The following is a 22,032-nucleotide window of genomic DNA, read 5'->3' on the forward strand; positions in this document are numbered from 1 at the left end:
ATAAAAGATGTAAAAAATATATTTTAACAATCAATTCCAACGGCATCAGCCGGTAACGTTGTACACGAAAATACGAACTCTCTAGAGCTTCGTCTAGTGGCCACCAGGTTTCGTATTTTCGTGTACAACGTTACTGGCTGATGCCGTTGGAATTGATTGTTGAAATATATTTTTTTACATCTTTTATTATTAAGCTTTGTACTTAAACGTAGTTTTCTTTCGGCTCTTGCATTTCTCAAAGTTTGAGACCGATATTTTATGTATAAAAAAAGTTGGAACGTTCAAAAAATGTTAAGGTTCAGAAAAAAGATGAAATAATTTTCAGTGAAGTTCCTACAAAAATGCAGTACCTAAACGTACTTTATTGTACTCTAATACATTTCCCAAAGTTTTAGCTCGATATTTTATTTACAAAAAAAGTTCTGAGGTTCAAAAAAGCATTCAGTGAACTGAAAAATTGTGGTCGGTAATATAGGTATTTAGCTGTGTCACATGCCCTTAAAAAAATAATTTGGAAGTGAAGGGCCTCAAATGGTGCAATTTCAAAAATATTATTTTGTAGTAGAAAGTCGTGTATTATTCTTTAAATTTCAATTTAATATCTAAAAATTGTTCGATTATTAGTTAAAGATTTTAAAAAATGGATAATTTCAGGATGAAAAATATTTTATTGTGAGATGTCAAGAATGGATAATAATTAAATTAAGTTTTAAAAACTAAACGATTTAAAATTAAAAAGTTGAACATTTTGCTGTTAAAAATAAAAATAGATTAAAATTAGTTTGAGTATATAACAAAGTTTTAATATCACAATCCGCGGTAATTACTATTTTTTTAAGTTTTAAATGAAGTTCGGTTTATATTATCTTTCCATACCTTACATACGACGCGCAAACGTTAATTTAAATATAGACAAACAAGTTTTTTTTGTCAATTTAAAATTTTAATTCTACGTGAACGCTTGATCGAATAATATAAGCCTGAAAAGGTCAACGAACCAAGCTAACGAGACGTTGCAAAAGTATTGCGAATCATTATTAAAATTTATCACTTGTGATTGACAAAGAAACTTTTTACTCAATTAATAATTATAGAGGGTAATACTTATTTTCTTGATTTTTTCCCATTTTCAATCGTAAAAAATAACGGTAAATTTATTTTTTGATCATATAAATATGTGTCTAGACAATTGTAATTCTAAATTATGATTTGTTACTAAATAAAAATTTTAAAAACTGGAATTTCAGATGCTTTGCCTTTGAAACATTTAATTTAGTTTTCAATTTAAAATTATCAAATTTCAATTGGTTCGAATGGAAAATTATTCAAAATTGGATGTTTTAAATCTTAAGTTATTTAATTTAGAACGCTTTTAATTATAAATAATAAATATAATTTCAATTCCTTTAAATTTTAAATGATCCAATTTTCAGGATTCCAATCTGGAAAAATTTAATTTGGAATGTTTTAAATTGTCCTATTTTCGAAATTCTAATTTGAAATCATTCAGTTTCGAGATTTATCTAATAAAAAGTTTCAATGCTAAAAACTTTAAATTAGAAATGATACAATTCCAAATCCTTTCTAATGAAATTTTTAAATTTTGAGAGCTTTTGATTAAAAATGTGTTAACTTGAAATACTTTCAATTTCAAATGATTGCATTTTAAGCTATACTTTATTTAAAAATGATACAAGTCTGAGTCCTTTCCATCCTATTAGAAATATTCCCCTTTTCCAGTGGTGACGGAACAGGCGGGGGGGGGTCAGAGGGGGCAGCTGTCCTGAAATTGTGATGGGGTGGGGCAACCGATGAGTTTTGACTCCATAAAAATCTGAATGTATCTTTCTACAATATACGCTAGAAAGAGAGTTTGCCTCCTCCCATTTCGTTCCGGTGCCACTGCCATTTTACAAAATTTGAGCTAATCTACAACTATTTGATTTTGAACATTTTCAATTCACAATAGTAAAGTATATTTTTCATGTATTTTTAACGCTTCCATTTCGAAGTTATCATTTATTTGTTATTGTTTCGTAGATTTTTTAAACTCTTAACAATTAAAAAGGTTCAATAATGTATTTTTTAATTGTTTATATTTTTATTGTTAGGAAATAAAAACCTAGTGACGCAAACAATCTGTAAAATCTAAAAAAGAAACATTTAAAGATAAAACAAAAGTTCACTCTCGAACGGAGTTGTGGCTACCTTGAGGCCAAAAAAAAGTTAGATTAGAAAAAGTTATCCAGTTACGACTAAAGTATATGTGTGAGTTGCCAATATCGAATTGACACTGACCGCTAATTGAAGCAGGCTGGGCTGTGAATTGCGATAAAAAAAATTATTATAAAATCACAGCAGTTACGTAATATTTTCTGTATTTAGTTTAAAAACATTTATAAATAAAAAAAGATTTTTTTAATTACTTGCAAGACAAGATTATCTTGAGAAAATTAGAAAAGATTTTTGAATATTTCCGATGTGTCAAAAGAAAATCTAGAAGTTGAATTTTTCTCTAATTTTACAGGATATCACAAAATATTACGAAAAATTTGAGCCTTCTTAAGAGATATTTAGAACTTTTAGAAGTTTAGAGGAAATAAAAAATATTTGCTAAATTTTCGGAAATTCTTCCAAGTTTTAAAATATTTTATATCTATTAAAAACCTCTTAAATTTCTAGAAATATTTTGAGCTGACTCGAACTTCTATTGGAATTTTTAAGAATTATTAAAAATGAAAAAAATTGCCTTAAAATGTTCCAAATTTTCCTAAGGATTTTCAGAAAATTCGATTATCCACTTGAAATTCTTTTAAAGCTTTTAAAATTTTGGTTTCAAATCTCAATAAAAAATCAATATCATGAAAATTCTCTTTTTTGAAATCCTTAAAACAATTTAAATTTTCCATTCTATTAATAATGTTTAGAAACATTTAGAAATACATTTTTAGAAATAAATGTTGTAAAGAATAGTTTTTTTATTAAAAAATAATTTTGAGTTTAATTAGCAATCAGGTAATATAAAAGATATGTTAATAAAGGAAAAGGTGGGATGGGATTGTGAAATTGACGAGAGCGATAACTTCTATTTATAATAACGCATTTTGTATAAATGAAGGCTTTGCTGATACGCCAGATGATTCATATATGAATATATTTCTTCCCTTACCTCTTCTTCAATGTCCAGAAATTGCAGAGCCCTAGACAAAACGTCTGTTCAAACAAGAGCAAATTAACGACAGTTTCTTAGAATGCCATCTTCATTACGGTGTGCATCCAAAATACACTTCAGGTCCTTGCTCCATATCTTTACGTAACAATAATGTCTCTTATTGTATTCCAAAACAAAATAGTTACCCTCCGCCACTTGGAAAAAAATCCGTTGAAATTTATTTTAAATATAGATTTTTTCTTTAAATGTCAACGCTTGAATTTTTAGACTTGAAAATTTAACAATTTTGTAGAATTTTTTTCCTTCTTGGCTGCAAATTTTTCTTGGTTGAAAAGTTAACTATTTTGTTGGAAATTCATCTTTTTTGGTAGAAATTTATTATTTTTTGGTAAAAAAATGCAAACTGTTTGGTTGAAAATTGATATGCTTTAGGCAAGTTTACAACTATTTGATTGAAAATTCATATTTTTCGGATGAATTTAACTTTTTTAAATTTAAGTTTAATTTCTTTTTTTGAAACATCAACTATTACATATTGCGTTAAAAATGCATTGATTTTGGTAAAAAATTCAACCGCTTCGTTGAAAATTTAACTCTTTTGCTAAACATTAATTTTGCTGATTGAAAATTTAACTACTCTTTTGAAAATTCGTTTTTTTTTTATATTGAAAATGGATCACTTTTAGTTGCAAATATAAAAAAAAAACAACTACTTGGTTGAAAGAAGAATTTATTTTTCAAAATTTATTTTACAGGTTGAAAGTTAAACAACTTTTAAAACATTTAATTAATTAGTTTTAAAAAAATCTCTTTGATCACAAATTGAACTATATTTTTCTGAAAATTTTTATTTTCTTGATGAAAATTCAACTTTTTGGTTTAAAATTGACGTTTGGTTGAAATTTTATATTTATGGGTTAAAAAATTACACTCTTTTGTTGAAAATTTGTGGTTTTGGTTTGGAAATTCATCTCTTTTGATAGAAATTGGATCCGTTATGGTTAACAATGCAAAAGTTTGAATCAAAATTCATCTTTTTGGATTGAAGATTCATCTTTTTTGGTAAAAAGTTCTGAGTTGAAAAAATCATATTCCTTTGTTGAATATTCAACTGTTTGGTTTTAAATTAATCTTTGTAGGTTGAAAAATCCACTATTTGAATCCAAATTAATCTATTTTGTTGAAAATTGAATTATTTATTAAAAATTAATTTTCTCGAATAGAAAATTCATCCTTTTGAACTGAAAATTCATCTTTCTTGGTTGAAAATTCCTTCTAAATATTTGCTTTCTAAATCATTTATATGTTTGGTTTGAAGATTCAACTATTCAGTTGAAAATGAAACAGTTTTTTGTTGAGGCTTAATCTTTTTTCTTTGAAAATTGATCGCTGTAAGTTGAAAATTTAACTATTTGGTTAAAAATTATATTATTTTTTTGTTAAATTGGTCTCTTTTGCTTGAAACTTTAACTGTTCGGTTGTAAAATGTAACTGCTTCGTTAAACAATTTTATATATTATAGAAATTAAAATATTTAGTTGAAACACATCCTGCTTTGTTGAAAATTAACTTTTTAGTTGAAAATCCATCCAATTGGGTTTAAAAATGAACCTTTCTGAAATATTTGACTTTTTAGCTTGAAAATTCATATCTTTTGGAAGAAAATTAATCTTTTTTTATTGAAAATTCAAATAATTTGTTAAAAATATTATTATTCAATATTTATATCTATATTTTATCAATTTCAGTATGTATAACTTATAGAAAGTGTGTAAAGAATTAAATTTTAAAAAATATATTTTTTTATTTTAAAAATAAGAAACCCAACAGTAGGTATTAATTTCAATATTCTTCTTATATCTTCCATATAAGCCAAACCGTAACTTTTTGTTGTTCTTAGTGAATTTTCAAAACTTTCTCTCCGCTCTAATAATATTACAAAGAATTGTCATTTAATATTTCTAAATTATTTTTGAACCCATAAATTGAAAATGAGATTAAAAATAATAATTGGTTTAGCACCAAATAAGAAACAATCGTGGATAGGTCACGAAAATCTACTTCACCTAAAGAAAAATAACTTTGGAACCTTTCCAATATTCGAAAATAAAAATGCCCGGGTTCTATAATAAAATGTATCTGCGTCGACAAATTGACACGTATTCGGGAATCCCGATTTGAATGTGAACTGAAAATATCCCAAATCCTCAAGTAATCTCTTTATTTGCGTCTGCCTATTTTGAGTCATTATCAGTCCTTGGTCTTTGTTTGAAGGGAAATTTCCCAGCCTAATTCCTTCTGGTTAGGAAAATTGGGGGAATTCCAGATTTGGGGTCTGTGATAGATTATGAGACAACATACTTACGCCTGGTATTATAAAATAAATTCCCCAGTCCCATTTTTACTCTTGGGTCATTTATGCATTATATACCTGGTGTAAATCAAACAGTGGCCATAAACTTGGGTCTTGGTAGACTTACCTCCTGTGGATATTTACTGGTCATTAGAAAATTCTGGTCTGCAGTTTACATTTGGAGGGAAATTGAAGCTGAAAGTATTTAATACCTGTAATAACCCGCGTGCGACACGTGAAAAGGCCACTTGAAGAGTCTATGGGACGTCCCCAGGTAAAACAAAAATTCCCACAGCTAATCCTCAGACAAACAGCCCTCAACTCTCCAGGCTCATTTTGAATTTACATAAAAGAAACCAATTTACCAGCAGTAATATAAATGTCACATGCAACCAAATTGACCAGAAGCTGTCTAAAGTAGTTCAAAATATTTAGAGCTGAATAGAAAGAATAAATTTTATCATCTATTTACTCCCATTTACTCTCATACAGTCTTCCCGAGAAAATGAACATTTTAGGCCTGTATTTTATAGGGCATTATTACCTAAAATGACAACCTCTTCAATCTTAATGAAATTATTTCTCTAACCTATTTGATGGCTATGAGTTAAAAGGCTATAAACCAAAGAAGAAGAAATTAATTTCCCAAAGGAATTTGTTATTTTTTGGGGGTATCTATTAACCGGAAATTAAAAGAAAACTGAAAATTACAAATTCAAACCGGAAATAAATTTCATGTTTTGGAAAATGTGATATTTTTTATTAATTGGGACAAAGAAAATCAATTTGAATGTTTAATCTTTGATCAGTTTCATCATCCAAAATTCCCAAATAAGTAATTTCATTTCCTGATGAAATTTATTTTGAAATTTTTCTGAACATTATTGGTAAAATATAGACATTTTATTGTGAATTATTTACTAATAATGGAAAATAATTCTGTTTTTAAGATTTTGCTATCCTCACTAATATTTGTCAACTTCTTTACACTTTTAAAAAAATGTTCCCGCTACGTGGGCACATTCTCATGGCGCGCTAAGCGCGCGGGTCGCTTCGCTCGCAAGTTTGAACGCGCCTAAGGCGCGCGACTGTTGGTTCTCGCGCTTCGCGCTCGATGTTGTATTTATCTCGTGCTTCACACTCGTTTTTGTCCAACCTGTCCACTTTCCTACATTATACACAACACTTTTATATCAATTATAATACATTTTTTATGTAACTCTGTCAGGGATTACTTATTAAAAAATTGCAAAATAAAAAAGCAAACTGTATTTATCATGATTATTTTTGTATTTGTTTCTTATTTTGCTTTAAATTGTATTCTAAGCTGCTCTGAAACGTGTATCATTTCAATAAATGTATATCATTACAATTCATAATATGCATAAAAATTGAATCATGCTAATTCTTATTTCCTTGTTTTTATAATTTTTTTATTTTTAATGTTGTTTTTTACGACTGAATAAAAACTACTGCGCATCTGCATAGGGTCTAATACAGGAACCTATACAGGGTCCTATATAGGAGCCTATGTCATCTTTCGTATTTTCTGCGCTTTTTCCAAAAAGTTCATTTTTGCATTTTTTATCTTATGTTTTACGATTAAAAGAAAATCTACTCGTCCTATCGAAAAATAATTAATAATAAATTTATCGATCTTCTTAGGCGAACAACTTTTGTCTGGTAATTTAAGATCATACCTTGTGTCGTTTTTTTAAACAAATTTAATATTTTTATTTAGAATGTTATTTTTTACGACTAAAGCAAAAACTAACTGTCCTATCAAAAAATATAAATCTTTTTTGGATGAACAAGTTTTGTCTCATTTTTTCTCGTAGCTTATATCGAAAAGTGATTCATTCTTAATTTGTAATTCTTTCCAGGGCGTGCAATTTGAGCTTTTTCATTGTTTTCGACCAAAAAATGGAATTTTTGGATTTTTCATTATTTTTGGTATGATCAAATTTGGATTGTTCAACTTCTCGAACAAATTAAAAAAGTTGTTATCATAATCTTGTAGGGGTTTCAAATAGCAAAGTTTTTCTTCTCTTGACTTTTTTTCATATCATGCGATTTTTGGCTTAAAATTTTCATTATAGTTTGTTTATTTGGATTTTGAAAATGATTTAACTCTGATAATTTTCTTTTTATAGAAAAAATTCAGAAGGATAAATTGTTTAAGTTTTAAAGTACTATGAGCAACCGTGCATAGAATTTTTACATCTTGAAAAAATGGGGTTTCAAAAATTTTTTGTACGATCAAATTTAAAATTTTTAACTTTTTGACCAAATTGAAAAAGTTGTTATCATAATCTTGCAGGGCTTTCAAAAAGCAACGTTTTTCTTCTCCAGAATTTTTTTTCGTATCATGCGTTGTTTGGCTTAAATTGTTCATTTTAGTTTGTTTTTCTGGATTTTGAAAATGTTATAACTCTAGTAATTTTTGATTTTTCAAAAAAAGTCATCAGGATAAATTGTTAAATTTTTTGAATTCTATGAATAACCGTACAGAGAATTTTTAAAAAAGTGGCCTCAAAAATGTTCAAAATGTGCCCACTTTTTGAATTTTCATCCAAAATGGCTGGCTAGCGAACTTGACCTTTAGTTTAGGACACTAAATGAGTGTACCAAAGGCAATCTAATAGATTAATTTTTTCAAAAGTTATCGTGTTCCCAGACAGACAGACAGGCAGACATACACATTCGTAAGAACCTGTTTTTCGGATTCAGGGGGTCTCAAAACGTGGACATTTGACAAAAACTAGGGGGGGGGGGGTCAAATTTTACACAAATCTAATACCTTCTCTGATGAGAATGTAATATGGAAAACCTGTGAATAATTTAGGTTTTATTTAAAAGAAATAAAAGTATGTGGAAGATTTTAAGACTATTTTTTCAGGTTTAAAAAAATCAGGGTGGCCGTTTTAATAAAAAAAAAATTATATAAAAACTCTGAGCAATTTTAAACTGGAAATATTGAAAATTGAACGATTACATTTTTCTTGTAAACTGAACACTTCTTAAATTAAAAGTTAAATTATTTTCATTTTAAACAGTTTAAACATTCTTAAAAAGGTTCAAAATTTTATTTCAAAACCTTGAAACATCTGCAATTTTACATGTTGTTAAACATTCGTTCAAGTTTTTAATTAATTTTGAAATTTTATCAGTACTTTTAAACATTTTTTAAAAGGATTCAAATTCGCCGTATTATTTTTTTATTCTTGCAAAATGACAAATATTTCCCTAAAATCTTCCAACTTCATTTTTGACAAGTTTGGAAATCTTTTTAAAGATTCTCTTAAAATAATTTCTCAACATTAAAAATCAATTTCAATTGCCATAAGAATCTTTAGACAATCTTTTGTATTTTTTTGAAGCTTTTTATAATTCTTAAAAAGCTTCTACAGTTTTTGTTGGAAATCTGAAAAAATTTATATTTTGTTTGAAATTAGGCCGTGGGCTATTTGCACAGAAATTTCGGCACGAATAGCCGGTTTCTGTTGGCATACGTAGACACTTCGTTTAAATTATTTTAAATCATTAAAAATTTTGAATTAATTTTAAATATTTTCAGCCCTTCCAAAGATCTCTTCAACTTACTCCAATTTTTTCTAGGAATTATAGAAGTTTAATATTTATTATGCATGAAAATTCAACAATAATTTTGCTCGAAAATTAAATTTTTTAAATAGAACAATTAAAATTGTAACGTTTAAACTTTAATTTTTTGTTCATTTTTGAATATTTGATTTATAAGTACTGATTTTACACGAACAATCAAATATTTCTAAATGCCAGGAAATTTTTATATTTCTTAATTTAAAAATTTTCAAAATTAGACAAAAACAATATTCGAAATTTAAATAAAGCTTTTAATTATGAATATATTATTATTCACTTGTTTTTTTAGCTGAAAAATTTTCTAGTTATGCAATGCAAACTGAATATTATAATTGAAAAAGATAAAAATTCAATTTATTATTTAAAAAAAGGGTTGAAATCAAACTTGGACAGATGATAGGAAAACTGATAATGATAGGAAACTGAAAATGATAGGAAAACTGAAGTTTGAAAAGATTTGGGAATAATTAAAATCTTCAGGTTATTTGAAAACAGTTCAAAAAATGTAATCTTTTTCAATTCCGAAAAAATATTGTTTTAAAAAGAATATTAAAAAATATCAAGTGAATAAAACAAAAAAAATCTTAAGATTCCTTGCAGAGAGAGGGGGGATAACGGGGAGATTCTCCCCGGGCCCGAAGTTTTCAAAGGAGGCCCGCATTTTACGGAACTGTTAGAAGATAATGTGTTTAAAAAATGAATCATCAAATTTTATTTACATTAATAACAGATTTAATGCTTTTATGATGATTCATTTGGATAAAAAGAGATATTTTGTGTTCTAATCGTGTAAAAAACTACGAAACGTCTGCAAAATTCGTAGTTTTTTACAAGACTAAATTAATTATTTTAACAAAAAATAATTCTACTAAATCTAGCATTCTGCATCAACCTGATTGTTCAAAATTACATATAACCCCGGTTTTCCTCTCGACGGGGCTGATAAAAACTAAGCTTGTTTTAATTTTTGAATACACTGTTAATACTGGAACACAAAAAAAATGCCGATACCGACAATAAGATTCCTGGGCGTTTAAAAAAAATGATTTATGTTTTATTATAAAGAATTAATTGTAAGATTTCAAAATATGTCAAAAAATAATCTGGACCATTTCTGGAAAATTGAATTTTTTAAAAAGACATTTAAAATAGTTGAGGGCATTTAAAAAGATTCTAAATGATTAAAAAATTTTCAGTTTTTCTAGATGACAAAATTTCAGAAGTTATTTTGAAGTTTTAAAAAGATTAAAAGATGTAGATTTTTGAAGATCTCGAGCAAAAAGTTTATAAGCATTTTAAGAACTTTGAAAGGTTTCAAGATAGTACAAAAAATGTTCTTGATATTTCTGGAAAAATTTTAAATGGTCTTTAAAAGATTTCAAAAATTGGCAAAATTTAATCCAGAAGATATTACGGCAATTTTTTTAATCATGCAGATTTTTTGTTAGGAAAAATTAGTATGATTTTACAAGAAAATTATAAGGTTTAGAAGTTTTGAAAAGGTTAAAAAATAATTCAAGATTGAAAAAGATTTCGATTTTTGTAACAAACTTTGAATCTGAAAATTATGAAACAAAATTTATAAGCGTTTTAAAATTTTTGCAAGTCGAAGTGCAGAGAATCTTTTCTTTAAAAAAGCAATCATTTATTAAAATTCAAACATTGTTCAAAAACTGATAAGACGCGAGAATAAGATAAAATTCAATTGTAAAAAAACATTCTTAAAATAAACGTACCTTCTAAGTTTAAAAATTTTATTATTGGAAATAATGTTTTTTATCTAAAAAAATTACCATCAGTAGTATTTAATTATTTTCATACTAAAAATCATCGAAAAACTATTTTTTCAGAGACCTGATTTTTGGCAAACTACCTTGAAGTTGATTGGCAAGGAAACTGCCTCTTTAATTGATTAAATTAAACATGATGCAATTCAAACGTTTAAAATGTTTCATTGTATAATACTACTAATAGATATTTTAACTTGAATGTAATAAAATTTTATTCTAATTTTTTGTGAACAAAGTTTTTTTTACAATCACGTACGAAATTTTGAAATATGAATAGCAAGCGTAATTAAAACTAAATTGCTTCCAAGATTGAATGACGCAATATAAAATGTTTGTTATTATTACATAACAGAAAAAAAAGCCCATGAAAAATGTGTTGTATCTAAAAAAATGCGTTTAAATTCCACAATTGTAGAATCAAAAACTTTATCTTGCAAAAAATGGTCCTCTCTCTTAAATTATTTTCTCTAAAACTATAGTAAACTCAATATAAATTGCTGGGTTTTGTAAAAGTAAAAAGTCATTTAATAGTTTCTTGAATTTTTGGTTTATATTTCTAAATAAAAATATACTAATTCGATATCATTATATAATTCATGACGACGATAAAACAATAAATTCCGTAGTCTTATTGATAAATAACGTTGATGCATCGCAATAAACGCGTTGCGCTTAAAAATCATACTTTATGTACAAACGAGAGATCTCTTAGAAACAGAAAATACACATTTTTACATTAAAAATCTACGTGCACATGCGCTCTTTTATTTACAACTTAAGTATGCCTAGGTACAGCGTAATGGTTTTTACTATTTACCCACGCGATTGTACAGCCTCTTGAAAGCAACTCATGAGAAAAGACCGAGACACTAAAGAAAATCTAAGAATTGAAACACAACTTGTTCATTTAAATTGGACTCAGAGCCCACATTTTTATTTTATTTTTCGGTCTTTTCAAATGGTAGCCGCCTTCCCTCAGGAACGAGCGTCCTCGTCCTGAGATTATTTTGTTTCCTACTCTGGAAGATGACCCTGGCCTACATTTTACAAAAGAAGAAAAGTCGCTGAGAATTGGTTACTTCCTAGTCTTCATACATACACTATTTCATTTTCAAGTCATGTGAAATACTTTGTACACTTTTGTATCTACTAGTCTAAATTTTCAATTTTCTAAAACTCCCTGTCACAATGGGATTTTTTCCCAGCACTCGCATTGAATACAATTCTAAAGGAAAATCTTTAAGCTGTAACAGCGGATATGCTGGTCTTGCTGAATCGTGATGATAATTGGTGTGGGAAAGTCTCGTCTTCCTCGCTCTCGGAATCTTCGCTTCCTGATTCGTCAGTCTCTGATAGTGGCTCCGTATTGGCGCCTGAATTTGCGAGGTCCATGGCCATTTGATTGTCCACGCAGAGGGCAATTTGGTAAGCGGTAATGCCAGCATAATTGGTTACATCCAAATGTGGCCTACACTCCTTCAGTAAGAAGTTCAAAACGGATTTAGCGCGATACTCGACTGATAAGTGCAACGCTGTTCTTCCGGCAAGTCCTTCTCTTCCGTCCAAATCGGCACCAAGACGAAGTAAAAGCTTCACCAGTTCCACATGATTACCAGCGGCTGCTATGTGAATACACATTTCACCTGAAACATAAAAATAAATGCCTCTTGAGTCTTTAATCCAAATAAAATAAAAAAAGAGAAAAGTTCCAATTAAATTTCGCGCCAAAATCGATTTAGTCCCACTTAAACGTAACATGTACACAAATTTAAAAACGCATTCAATGTAATTCAATTTTATTTCAGGCTCGTCTTGAGTTCCAATAAGAAGAACTAAACTGAAAGAGTTCAAATTCCGAGAAAAGTTCATTCAACCCTGATCTTCCACAATCTTTACTCTATAGTCTATCTAACTCTTCAATTTGAGACTACTAATTTTAGAACTCTAATTGTTCCGAAAAGAACCTTCTCGATAAGCTGAAACAGCAGTCCGATAGGCATTCCATAAGAATTAACGGCCGATAAAATTCTAATTATAAAAATGACCTGAGATGGCATTTTAGTTGGTTGTCTTTCCCATCTCGAAAACAAGTTGCTTAACTTCCCCATCCCGAAAACAAGTATTGTCTCATTGTTTGTCTTTTCACGAAAACAGAACAAAAACATATCAATTGTTAACGAGATAAATTTTCACTGAAAATTATGAATCTTCAACCAAAAAATATAATATTTGATGTGCCAATCAACACAGATTTTAATTATTAATCAAAAGAGTTGGATTTTTATAGTGGGTTCTTTTAATTTATTTCCAATTTAACCGACAAATGGGAAGTTTCTTGAAAAAGGGGGAATGGAGGAAAACGTAGTTAATCTTCAATTACAAAAAAATTAAACAAAATAGAAAATCTGTATCTAAAGATTCTGATTGCTAAACTGCCAGCGTCATCGCGAATTTTTAATTAATCGATCCTTCCTGAATGGTTGCCCAAAATGCGCAAGAATTCCTCTCCCATTTATATAAATTCTCTCAATCCGAAAATGTCACCAGTGCCATGTGACTACTCGTACGCCTACGAATCTTTCTCCGTTTGTTTTTGAACGTATGTAAGCTCAGTCGGTTCAAAGGATGAAAGCTAGTGCGTATGACTGCGTATGACCAGAGTCAAGTCACATGTTTCTGATGAATATAGAATACAACATAGAACTCGGAAGACTTGGTGAATCACTGTCGGAGGCTTGGCTGACTTCCCTTGGTCCAAACTAGGCTCGTGCCGATTAAAGTAACTGCTAAAATTAGCCGTTTTGAAGTTAACCATGCCGGTTGCTTCAATGGCGGAATCTAGGCACGGCGAGACGAAATTCCTCGTCGTCGGTGGTGACTTCCTTTTGCTCCTCGCCTACCAGACGCGTCTCTTCGACCCGTCTCAGACTTCTTGATTCCGATTTTGTCAAACTGACTAATACCCTGCCCTACCGAGTTTGTGAATGAACTCGTGAAAGCTAAATAAAGCGAATAAGAATATATGGATGGTGAATCAGCATTGAATCCGCTTTAATGAGAGTCCTACTCATGCCGAGATCATCGCCGGTTATTGTCGACATTGAATCATAACTTACAAGTTTCTCTCCGCTGAGTTTCCCCTCAAGAGGTCAAAAATCGGCGAGACCTTGTAACACTTTTGGGGTGGAATTCCCTACTGAAATATTAGCTCTGGGTAAAACCCAGTGTCGGAATCTGAATGAACGAGAATATAAAACAAAGAAATGTATCCCTTTCGAATTCCAAATCCAACTTCATTTTGGCTTTTGTATTTTCTGTGATTTAGTATTTTAGTCCCTAATGAAGGTTTGAGTTTAAGTTGAGCTCTAATGAGAAATGTTATCTCTATAGTTTTATCTTCGAAAATGGAACCTAGACATTGGGATGCACACTAATCTGGGCTTGATGATAAGAAGACAAGATAGTTAAGTGGTGCATGCCATTAAAGATTGATAATTATAAAGCCCAGCGATTTTGAGCTTTGTGGGGTTTTCCAAAGCAAGAGCGCCGAGCACTGTGTGTAAATAGCCCGCCAGATATTTTTAGGTGGCAGAAGCATTTGCGCCGACTTAAGCCTGCTAAAAATGATGTAACGTAGACACAAATCTCCCCACAAAAATTCTTCAATCACTTGACAAAAACCTCATATTAAATTCAAACAGCTTTAAACAATTATTTGTATTTTGGACATTAAAACCTTCAAAATTTAACTTTAAATTCTTCAAATATGAAGACTAAATTTATAACTCAAAATTCAAAGCTTAAAAGTGCAAAGATTTATTTCAGGAGCAAATAAAGAAACCCGTTTATAAAGAGAGACGAGGATTCGAGAGAAATCGACCTAAGTTTCTTGGAAAAAAGTTGGACTTTCCCGTGACTACCATCCTGCATTCTTTATGCTTACGGATTCGAACCGGAATGGAAATACCGATTTTTTAAATATGGCTTCACAATTTATTAATAAACAACATTCATTCTACACCAAAAGTCGCTACATTAACCACTTTACAGACAAATTTATGTCAAACTTAAGTTTTTTTAAATTCGTCTTTCATCAACTAAAAGGTGGAATTATAGAACTAGATAAAATTGCATCCAAAAATGGGTTTACTGCATTAAACAAACTTTGAAAATCAAATACATGTGATCAAAGGATTTCTTCCAGGTTTTCTGCCTACCCTGGAATATCCTAAATTTCACACTTTGAGCGTTTTAAATTGAAGAATTGAAATTCGGAGACAATGGACCTGACCATTATTGGGACTGGAGGGCGGAAGAATACGACTAACTACCTACTTGCGAGGTCATAAAAGGAGGGAGAGCGTATGACTGTATGTATGTTAATTTGGATTTGAAACGATGGCAAGACATCTGGTAACAATCACCTCCATACCATACCGAACGGTTCGAAAGTTTCAAAACGAGCCTCATGTGGGAAATTCCCAACCAACAGACCTCAATGCTAATGCCGTTATAAAGGTGAATGTCGTTAAGTTCCACTCCCCCCATTTTTTACACCCAGGTATCAAACAACACAACCTTGAAATATTAAACATTAAATACAAGCTCTACAATTTATCTCCAAATTAAAACTCAATACAATAATGACGAAATTAACCCAATATTCTTAAATCGATTTTAAAAAACTGCTTAGCTTTTCGGGCAATTTTAATATTACTAAAACCTTGGAAACAAAAATATGTAAATTGGGCCATGGTGAAAATTTTTAGTAGAAATGAGATTTGAAAAGCATTTAAAACACGTGCGTCTCGGAATAATATGCGCTGTTCTATGACAGTGGTCGGCACGCTCTTGCCCTGGGCAGGGTAGCCTGCCCTGGCTGCCCTGTGACCTACTCTCAGGGCAGTACCTGCGAGCTTGGCCAGACCACCCCTTTCCTCAGGGGTCCTTTGTTAGAAAATGGGACAAAAATGTGAGATTAAAAAATTCGTAATTTTGCGATCAGTGACTTAATAGTAATATATTTGGAATCTACGTATAGTTCCGATTCCAAATACATGTAATTTGTTTATAAAGGTTGAAAGTTTGAGACGTATTTAGTATTAAATTGACTGTCAATCTGATGTTTCTTGATTATAAACTCCTTCAAATTTTTAACTTTTGTAGGCAAGTAATATATCATTGGAATCGGAAAAATTCGTAGATGCTGATAATGCTATTTTCAAATCGCTAATTGAAAAATTAAAAGTTTTAAAATTTCCCTACTTTGACATTCCTGTGGACAAAAGACCCTTGCTGGAGTAAGCTAACTCGCACTAAGGTACATGAATAGACCGAAAAGTAGTAGAAAAAATTAAGTCGGGTGGATCCTGGCCATACCTGAAAATTAAGCAAAAAGTTTGCCTACCACTGTTTTATGAGTATATGCCATTCGAGAAAAGAATTATGACATCACGTGGGAAATCCAAGACTTAAAAATCTCATAATCTGGCGTAGAAAAACGTCAACAATTCAAGCTACTTTTTACGAACTTTATCGTATCTTATAGGTAGAAAATATGAGTAATCCTAGAGAATGCCAAACAAAAAGTGGACTAACATTAAACGACTGCTGTTAACTATTCTTACAATATGGTATTTCGTCACGTAAAAACTCCCAGGGATTCCCCAAGGCGCATCGTCACTGTCAACACGCGCCTATCTGCAAGGCATGATTCATTTATAAACATTTTCCACTGCGTTATATGCTTCCAGAGAAGAAAAAACTTATTTTAATATAATTCCTGACCCCGAGGAATGCTAGCAATCTTGAAGTATTTTTTTTTTTTATAACAAAGAAAAAAAAACAATTGCAGCAGCTTATTAAATTTCTGGAAAATACGCTGTTTTTTATCACGAGGTTCTTGTTTTTTTCCGGCAACATATTTTTCCCAAGAGAAGAGGCGGCTCGATTGCGTATATAAAAAAGTTTGGTTTTTAGTCACAAGAAAGTTTCTGGAAGAATTTTTAACCAAAAGAGATGAATAAGGGTTATGAACTTACCGTTATAATTTCTCTGCTCCAAGTTTTGCGGAAGAGCTGGGACGAGTTTTCCAGGTGGAAAGAGATTTCTTTCTCCTGGAGAAAGTGGATCTGTGAGAGCCTTTGCACAGGCAAGATCTCCACAAGCACATGCGAGGTGAAGGGCCGTATTTCCCCTTACGTTTCTTGCCGCGGGATTTGCGCCAGCCAGGATCAAATACCTCGTGACTCTTGGTTGCTGTGTTAACACAGACAGGTGAAGGGCCGTATGCCCTTGATCGTTCAAAATGTCATAAAGACAGGGATGTGGAGCCATGTTCACGAGACAAATAGCTGCTTCTACAAATCCTTGGACCACGGCGATATGTAATTGTCTGGAAAAAAAGAGATAGATAATTTAATTTTCAGTCTTTTAGCCTGTTCATTAATTCTAAAATGGTTTCGAATTTTATATGCTCTCATTACACCTAAACATTCTGAGGTTTAAAACGAACTGGATTGATTTTTATTACCATTTTTAGAATCTAGACACAATACCGGTTTCTAAACTTTCTGATTAGCAGAGAAATTAGAGGTAAGAATCATTGTGTAAAATAATTAAATAAAAAAGTTTCATTCGAAGATAAATTGAGGGTAAAATAAGACGAATCTTCAACAAAATAATTAAATAGCAGAATTTCAATTTAGGAGAAAAGAAGGAATTTCACTGAAAATAGGGGCAGAAAAAGAATTACTTTTAAAATGTGCAAAGAGAGAAATAGGGGAGTGATTGTGAAGCTTGTTTGTGAAAAAATAAAAAAGACCATAAAAGTGAAAAACCTTCAAGCTCGAGAAAATTCTCACGAAGTTCGCTTGCATGTGGAAACCATAACTAAAATTTAGGTTTCCCCATGGCCCACGTGTTTAGGCAATCAATGTGTTAATTTTCAAGAGTCTGTTCACCATATGTATGCTTTATTCCTTTACTGTTGGGAAAAGTGTTAGTCGTTAGGAGGTACCTGAAGTACCTGGGCCTGGATCTTTTAGAATGCCCCTGCAATGAATTGTTTACAGTCCCCTGAATTTTGATGAAACACATGCATTCTCTTACGTGCTCGAAAAATTTCCCAGTTATGTTGATTCACAAATCCTAACTACAGTACTCTATTCCTACAAAATAAATCAATTTGAAACTTTCTTTAGATTTACGACTGATTTGCAGATTTTACATTTAATCGCCTTGGAACTTATCCTCGATAATTCTTGAACCTTTTCTATGCCTACGTGACAATTTTAACATTATACAATTTTAAAAGCTCTGGTAATTTTAGCAAAATTTTGTTTATTTAATGAAATACAAATGAAGAGAATAAGATAAGAATTAAGTAAATTTACAAAATGACGTGAGAGTATACATTAATTTTGAAGAAACAAGAGAGATTTTCAGAAAGAACAATAAACCAACAGAACTGAATGTAGTTAATAAACTAAATGTGACACGTGTTTAAAAATGTTGATATTTAAAAAAGGAATAACAAATAATGTAATATTTAATAACAAATCTAAAGTACGAGAGAAAAATTCAAAGCCATGTAAGACCATATCAAATTCCATAAAAAGCGCGTAGAAAATGAAAATAATTGTTTATAAATAGGATTCTCAAATGAATGGAGATAAATGATAAAACATGGAATATCAATTATGTTTAAAATCATTATTTTTCTGAATAAGATAATAATTTAATTAACAATCAATCACCAATTTAAATTGGAAATAAAAATCATTCATATTGCAATTTTTTAACGGAAGCGACTAAAATACATCAAGTTTAAAATCTATATAAACAAGCAGTTCAAATTACAACAATCTCATACCAATTATCCAGTTTAATTAAAAAAATAAACTACTAAAAGAATATTTTAATCAATAAAATTGTATGAAGTTGAGAAATGAATGAAAGCTTATATAAAAAAATTAGAAAATGCATTCCAAATAATGTTATCGAATTTTAATCAAATTTAAAACCACTAATATTTTGAGTAGCAATTACAAAATCCATGGATAAAGTAACTAAAAGAATATTTAGGTTTAAAAAATTGTATACAATTGACATATTAAAAAAAGTTTACTTAAAAATAAATAATTAAAACAATGTCGAAAGTTTTTTCAGTAATAAAAGTATTTTTTACCTCTGATGTTTTGGCAAATAATCTCCAATTGAAATTGGAAAGAAAAATCAAATGAGTTAATATAATTTATATTAAAAATAAATCGAAATGATTTAAGTAAATTAAAGTAAACATCAATAAACAATCAGACAAAACTAAAGTAATATAATACCAAGTAAAAATTTCAATTTAATAATTAAAACATAAACAAAAAGTAGAAGAGTTATAGGTAAATTGTTTAAACGTTGCAAAAACTTAATAAATTAAAGAAAGCTTATTTAAAAGTATAAAAATCAGAGAATGATACAAAGGATGTTATATAAGTTATTAGTTATGTATATATTATTTAGAGTAGATATACTATATGGAAAATAAGAGAAGCAAAAAACAAATGATTAATTTTTTTGGAATACTCTAAATTTTTCCAACTTCTGTCAAATTATGACAATTATTTGAGAAACAATCACCAATTTAAATAAAAAAAATATATATAATAATCAATTCAATTTCAAAATTATTAGCTAAAACACTAAAAGAATAAGCCCATCTAGAAAATTGTATAAACTTAATAAAGTAAAGAAAGCTTATTTAAAAATACAAAAATTAAATAATATATTCCAAAGTATATCAGATTTAAAATCATTATTATTGTGTGTAGGTGTAATGAATGACAAATAAGAGAAGCAAAGACCAATAATTAAAATAATTCGTTCTTAAAAGTAATGCAAATATTTCTCATTTCTCTCAAACAATGACATTTATTCGATAAATAATCAATTGCCAATTGAAAGTCCAAATAATGTAAATTAAATAGATTAAGGTAAAATTCAATGAACAATCTAACATCAAATGACAAGTACAAATGAAAAAGAACCAACTAAAAGAATAGAAAAATCACTTAAATTGTACGAACTCAATAAATTAAAGAAACCTGTTTTAAAAATATTAATAATAATAATAATATCTTCTCTGATGAGAATGTAAAAATTATATGAAACACGATCAATATAAAAAAAATCAACCGCAATTCTCCAACCGCTAAAGTAGAAACTTTCAATTCGGGAAAAAATAAAATGAAATAAAAAAACTGAATTTAAATTATATAAAAAAACTCACGTGTCACCGTCGTCGTCTTGTGTATAATAAATTTCCCAGGGTTCTTGAGGAACGTACTGAACTTGATTTGTATCCTCAGGATCGACAAGGGAGGTCTTGACACTGTGATTGACAACCTTTGCACTGACCGGGGTTAACTTGGTAGGTTCGGTATGAACCTTATTCAACGAATTGAGTGTGTCGTGTTTCAGGGAGAGCTGGCTGAGGCTCTCGCTGAGCCCGAGATCCACGCCACTATCAGGGGCTCTCATCGGTTCCGGAGCGACGTCTGGAGTAGGCTCACAAGGTTGATTATTGGAGTCGAGCTCGGAACTAACCTCTGAGCTAAGCAACTCGCTCGTCAAAATAGCTCCCGAAATAAATCCAGAATCCACTAAATCCTGCTGGGAATTTTTATCAACGTCGGAGTCGATGCTCGACTTCGTCTGCTGCCACATTTTGACTAACTGACACGTGCACTGTCGCTTCAGATGAGGGCTTTCCGCTTTCCTGCTCACAATGCCAGGAATCAGGGACTCTTCCACCTCCCACCTCGCCAAACGTTTCTCAACTTTCACAAACTATCTGTTAATTATCCCCACTTAATTTTTCACATTCGGATTTTGGACCAGATGTGCTTAGTTTGGAAACCGATTTCGATCTCCGTTAAATCTAAACAAAATCGCCCTTCAGAAAGGGAAAGCCACTTTTTTAGGACGTAAATTTTTGGAGTTGGATTTTGAGGTTAGATTTTGAGTGATTTAACTTGCTTTTCTTGACATTCGTCGACTCAAGTTGAGAGTAAAAAGCGCTCTTACTCTTGGTAGTAAAGATCTGTTGCTTAAGCACTTTCTCACGATTTTATTAGAACTTTAACACACTTTAAACTTTACGCGTCGTTTCTTCTCGTAGAATCGAGAGTCGGTCGTTGGTCGTATTTTTGATAAAAACGGCGAATTTCTGGAGATTGACCGAGTCGTTAGACATCCAGCGTCTCAAGAAACCACAAAGCAAACTGAGCAGAACACTGCAATGCAAACACGTTTTCCAGTCTCGAATCAAGAAGCTATCTCTTTAATTTGATATATATGGATACTTAATATAGATAGACATGACATGATGCTAAGAACAAGGACGTGAAAGGATTCAGTGGCGCTATCTGAAGGAGATAGAAACAACTGTGAGGAGAAGAAAAGAATAGTAGAGGGGAGGAGCGGGAAAACCCAAGAATATAAATTATAAAGAGGGTTGAGTAACCAAGTGTAACTAATAAAAAGGGACCTGGCAACCCCTGAAATCATCGATATGGAGTTTTTGATCTTTTACATCTTTTCTTTCTCTTGCATTTATTTAGGGCGGTTTGTCAGGGAATTTTTATTCACCTGAATAAACTTTAAAATGCCAGGGAATTTTTCTTTAAAGTCAGGGACTTTCTTCGAGAGGTTTTATTTTAAATAGTTATACAAAATAAGGATGCGAAGTACTGTGAGCGTATTCACTATGGGTGCATTTTTTTTTCTTTTATGGCATGTCGAAAAGTTGTCTTTTTTTGTTGAATTCAACTATTTTTTATTAAAAAATTTAATATTTTTTTGGTGGAAATATCATCTACTACATTTTTTGTCCAGAATTCATCTTTTTGTGGAATAAAAATGTAATTATTTAGTTGAAAGAAATTCATCTCTTTTATTGAAAAATGCGCTATTTTGTTGAAAATTCGCTCTTTCTTTGATTAAAAAATATTGAGGCCTTTTGTTGAAAATTATACTATTCCAGTTTAAACTATTATATTGGAACTCTTTTTTTGTTAAACATGAATTTTTTACAACTA

At 30.3% G+C, this 22,032-nt stretch overlaps 1 protein-coding gene across 1 annotated transcript in view; it reads right to left on the reverse strand.

The window, feature by feature from the left end:
• LOC117178529 (stress-induced-phosphoprotein 1-like) overlaps positions 1-21,300 on the reverse strand; it is a 56,250-nt gene extending 34,950 nt beyond the window's left edge. The window contains exons 1-3 of the mRNA XM_033369956.1: positions 20,223-21,300; positions 16,981-17,333; positions 12,185-12,582 (exon numbers count right to left, since the gene is read on the reverse strand). Of these exons, the coding sequence (XP_033225847.1) occupies positions 12,185-12,582; positions 16,981-17,333; positions 20,223-20,659 (1,188 nt within the window). The 5' untranslated portion in view covers positions 20,660-21,300. The remainder of the gene's footprint in view (positions 1-12,184; positions 12,583-16,980; positions 17,334-20,222) is intronic.
• Positions 21,301-22,032: the final 732 nt, after the last annotated feature.

Source organism: Belonocnema kinseyi, chromosome 8 (assembly GCF_010883055.1).
Source record: "Belonocnema kinseyi isolate 2016_QV_RU_SX_M_011 chromosome 8, B_treatae_v1, whole genome shotgun sequence".
Taxonomy (NCBI): Eukaryota; Metazoa; Arthropoda; class Insecta; order Hymenoptera; family Cynipidae; genus Belonocnema; species Belonocnema kinseyi.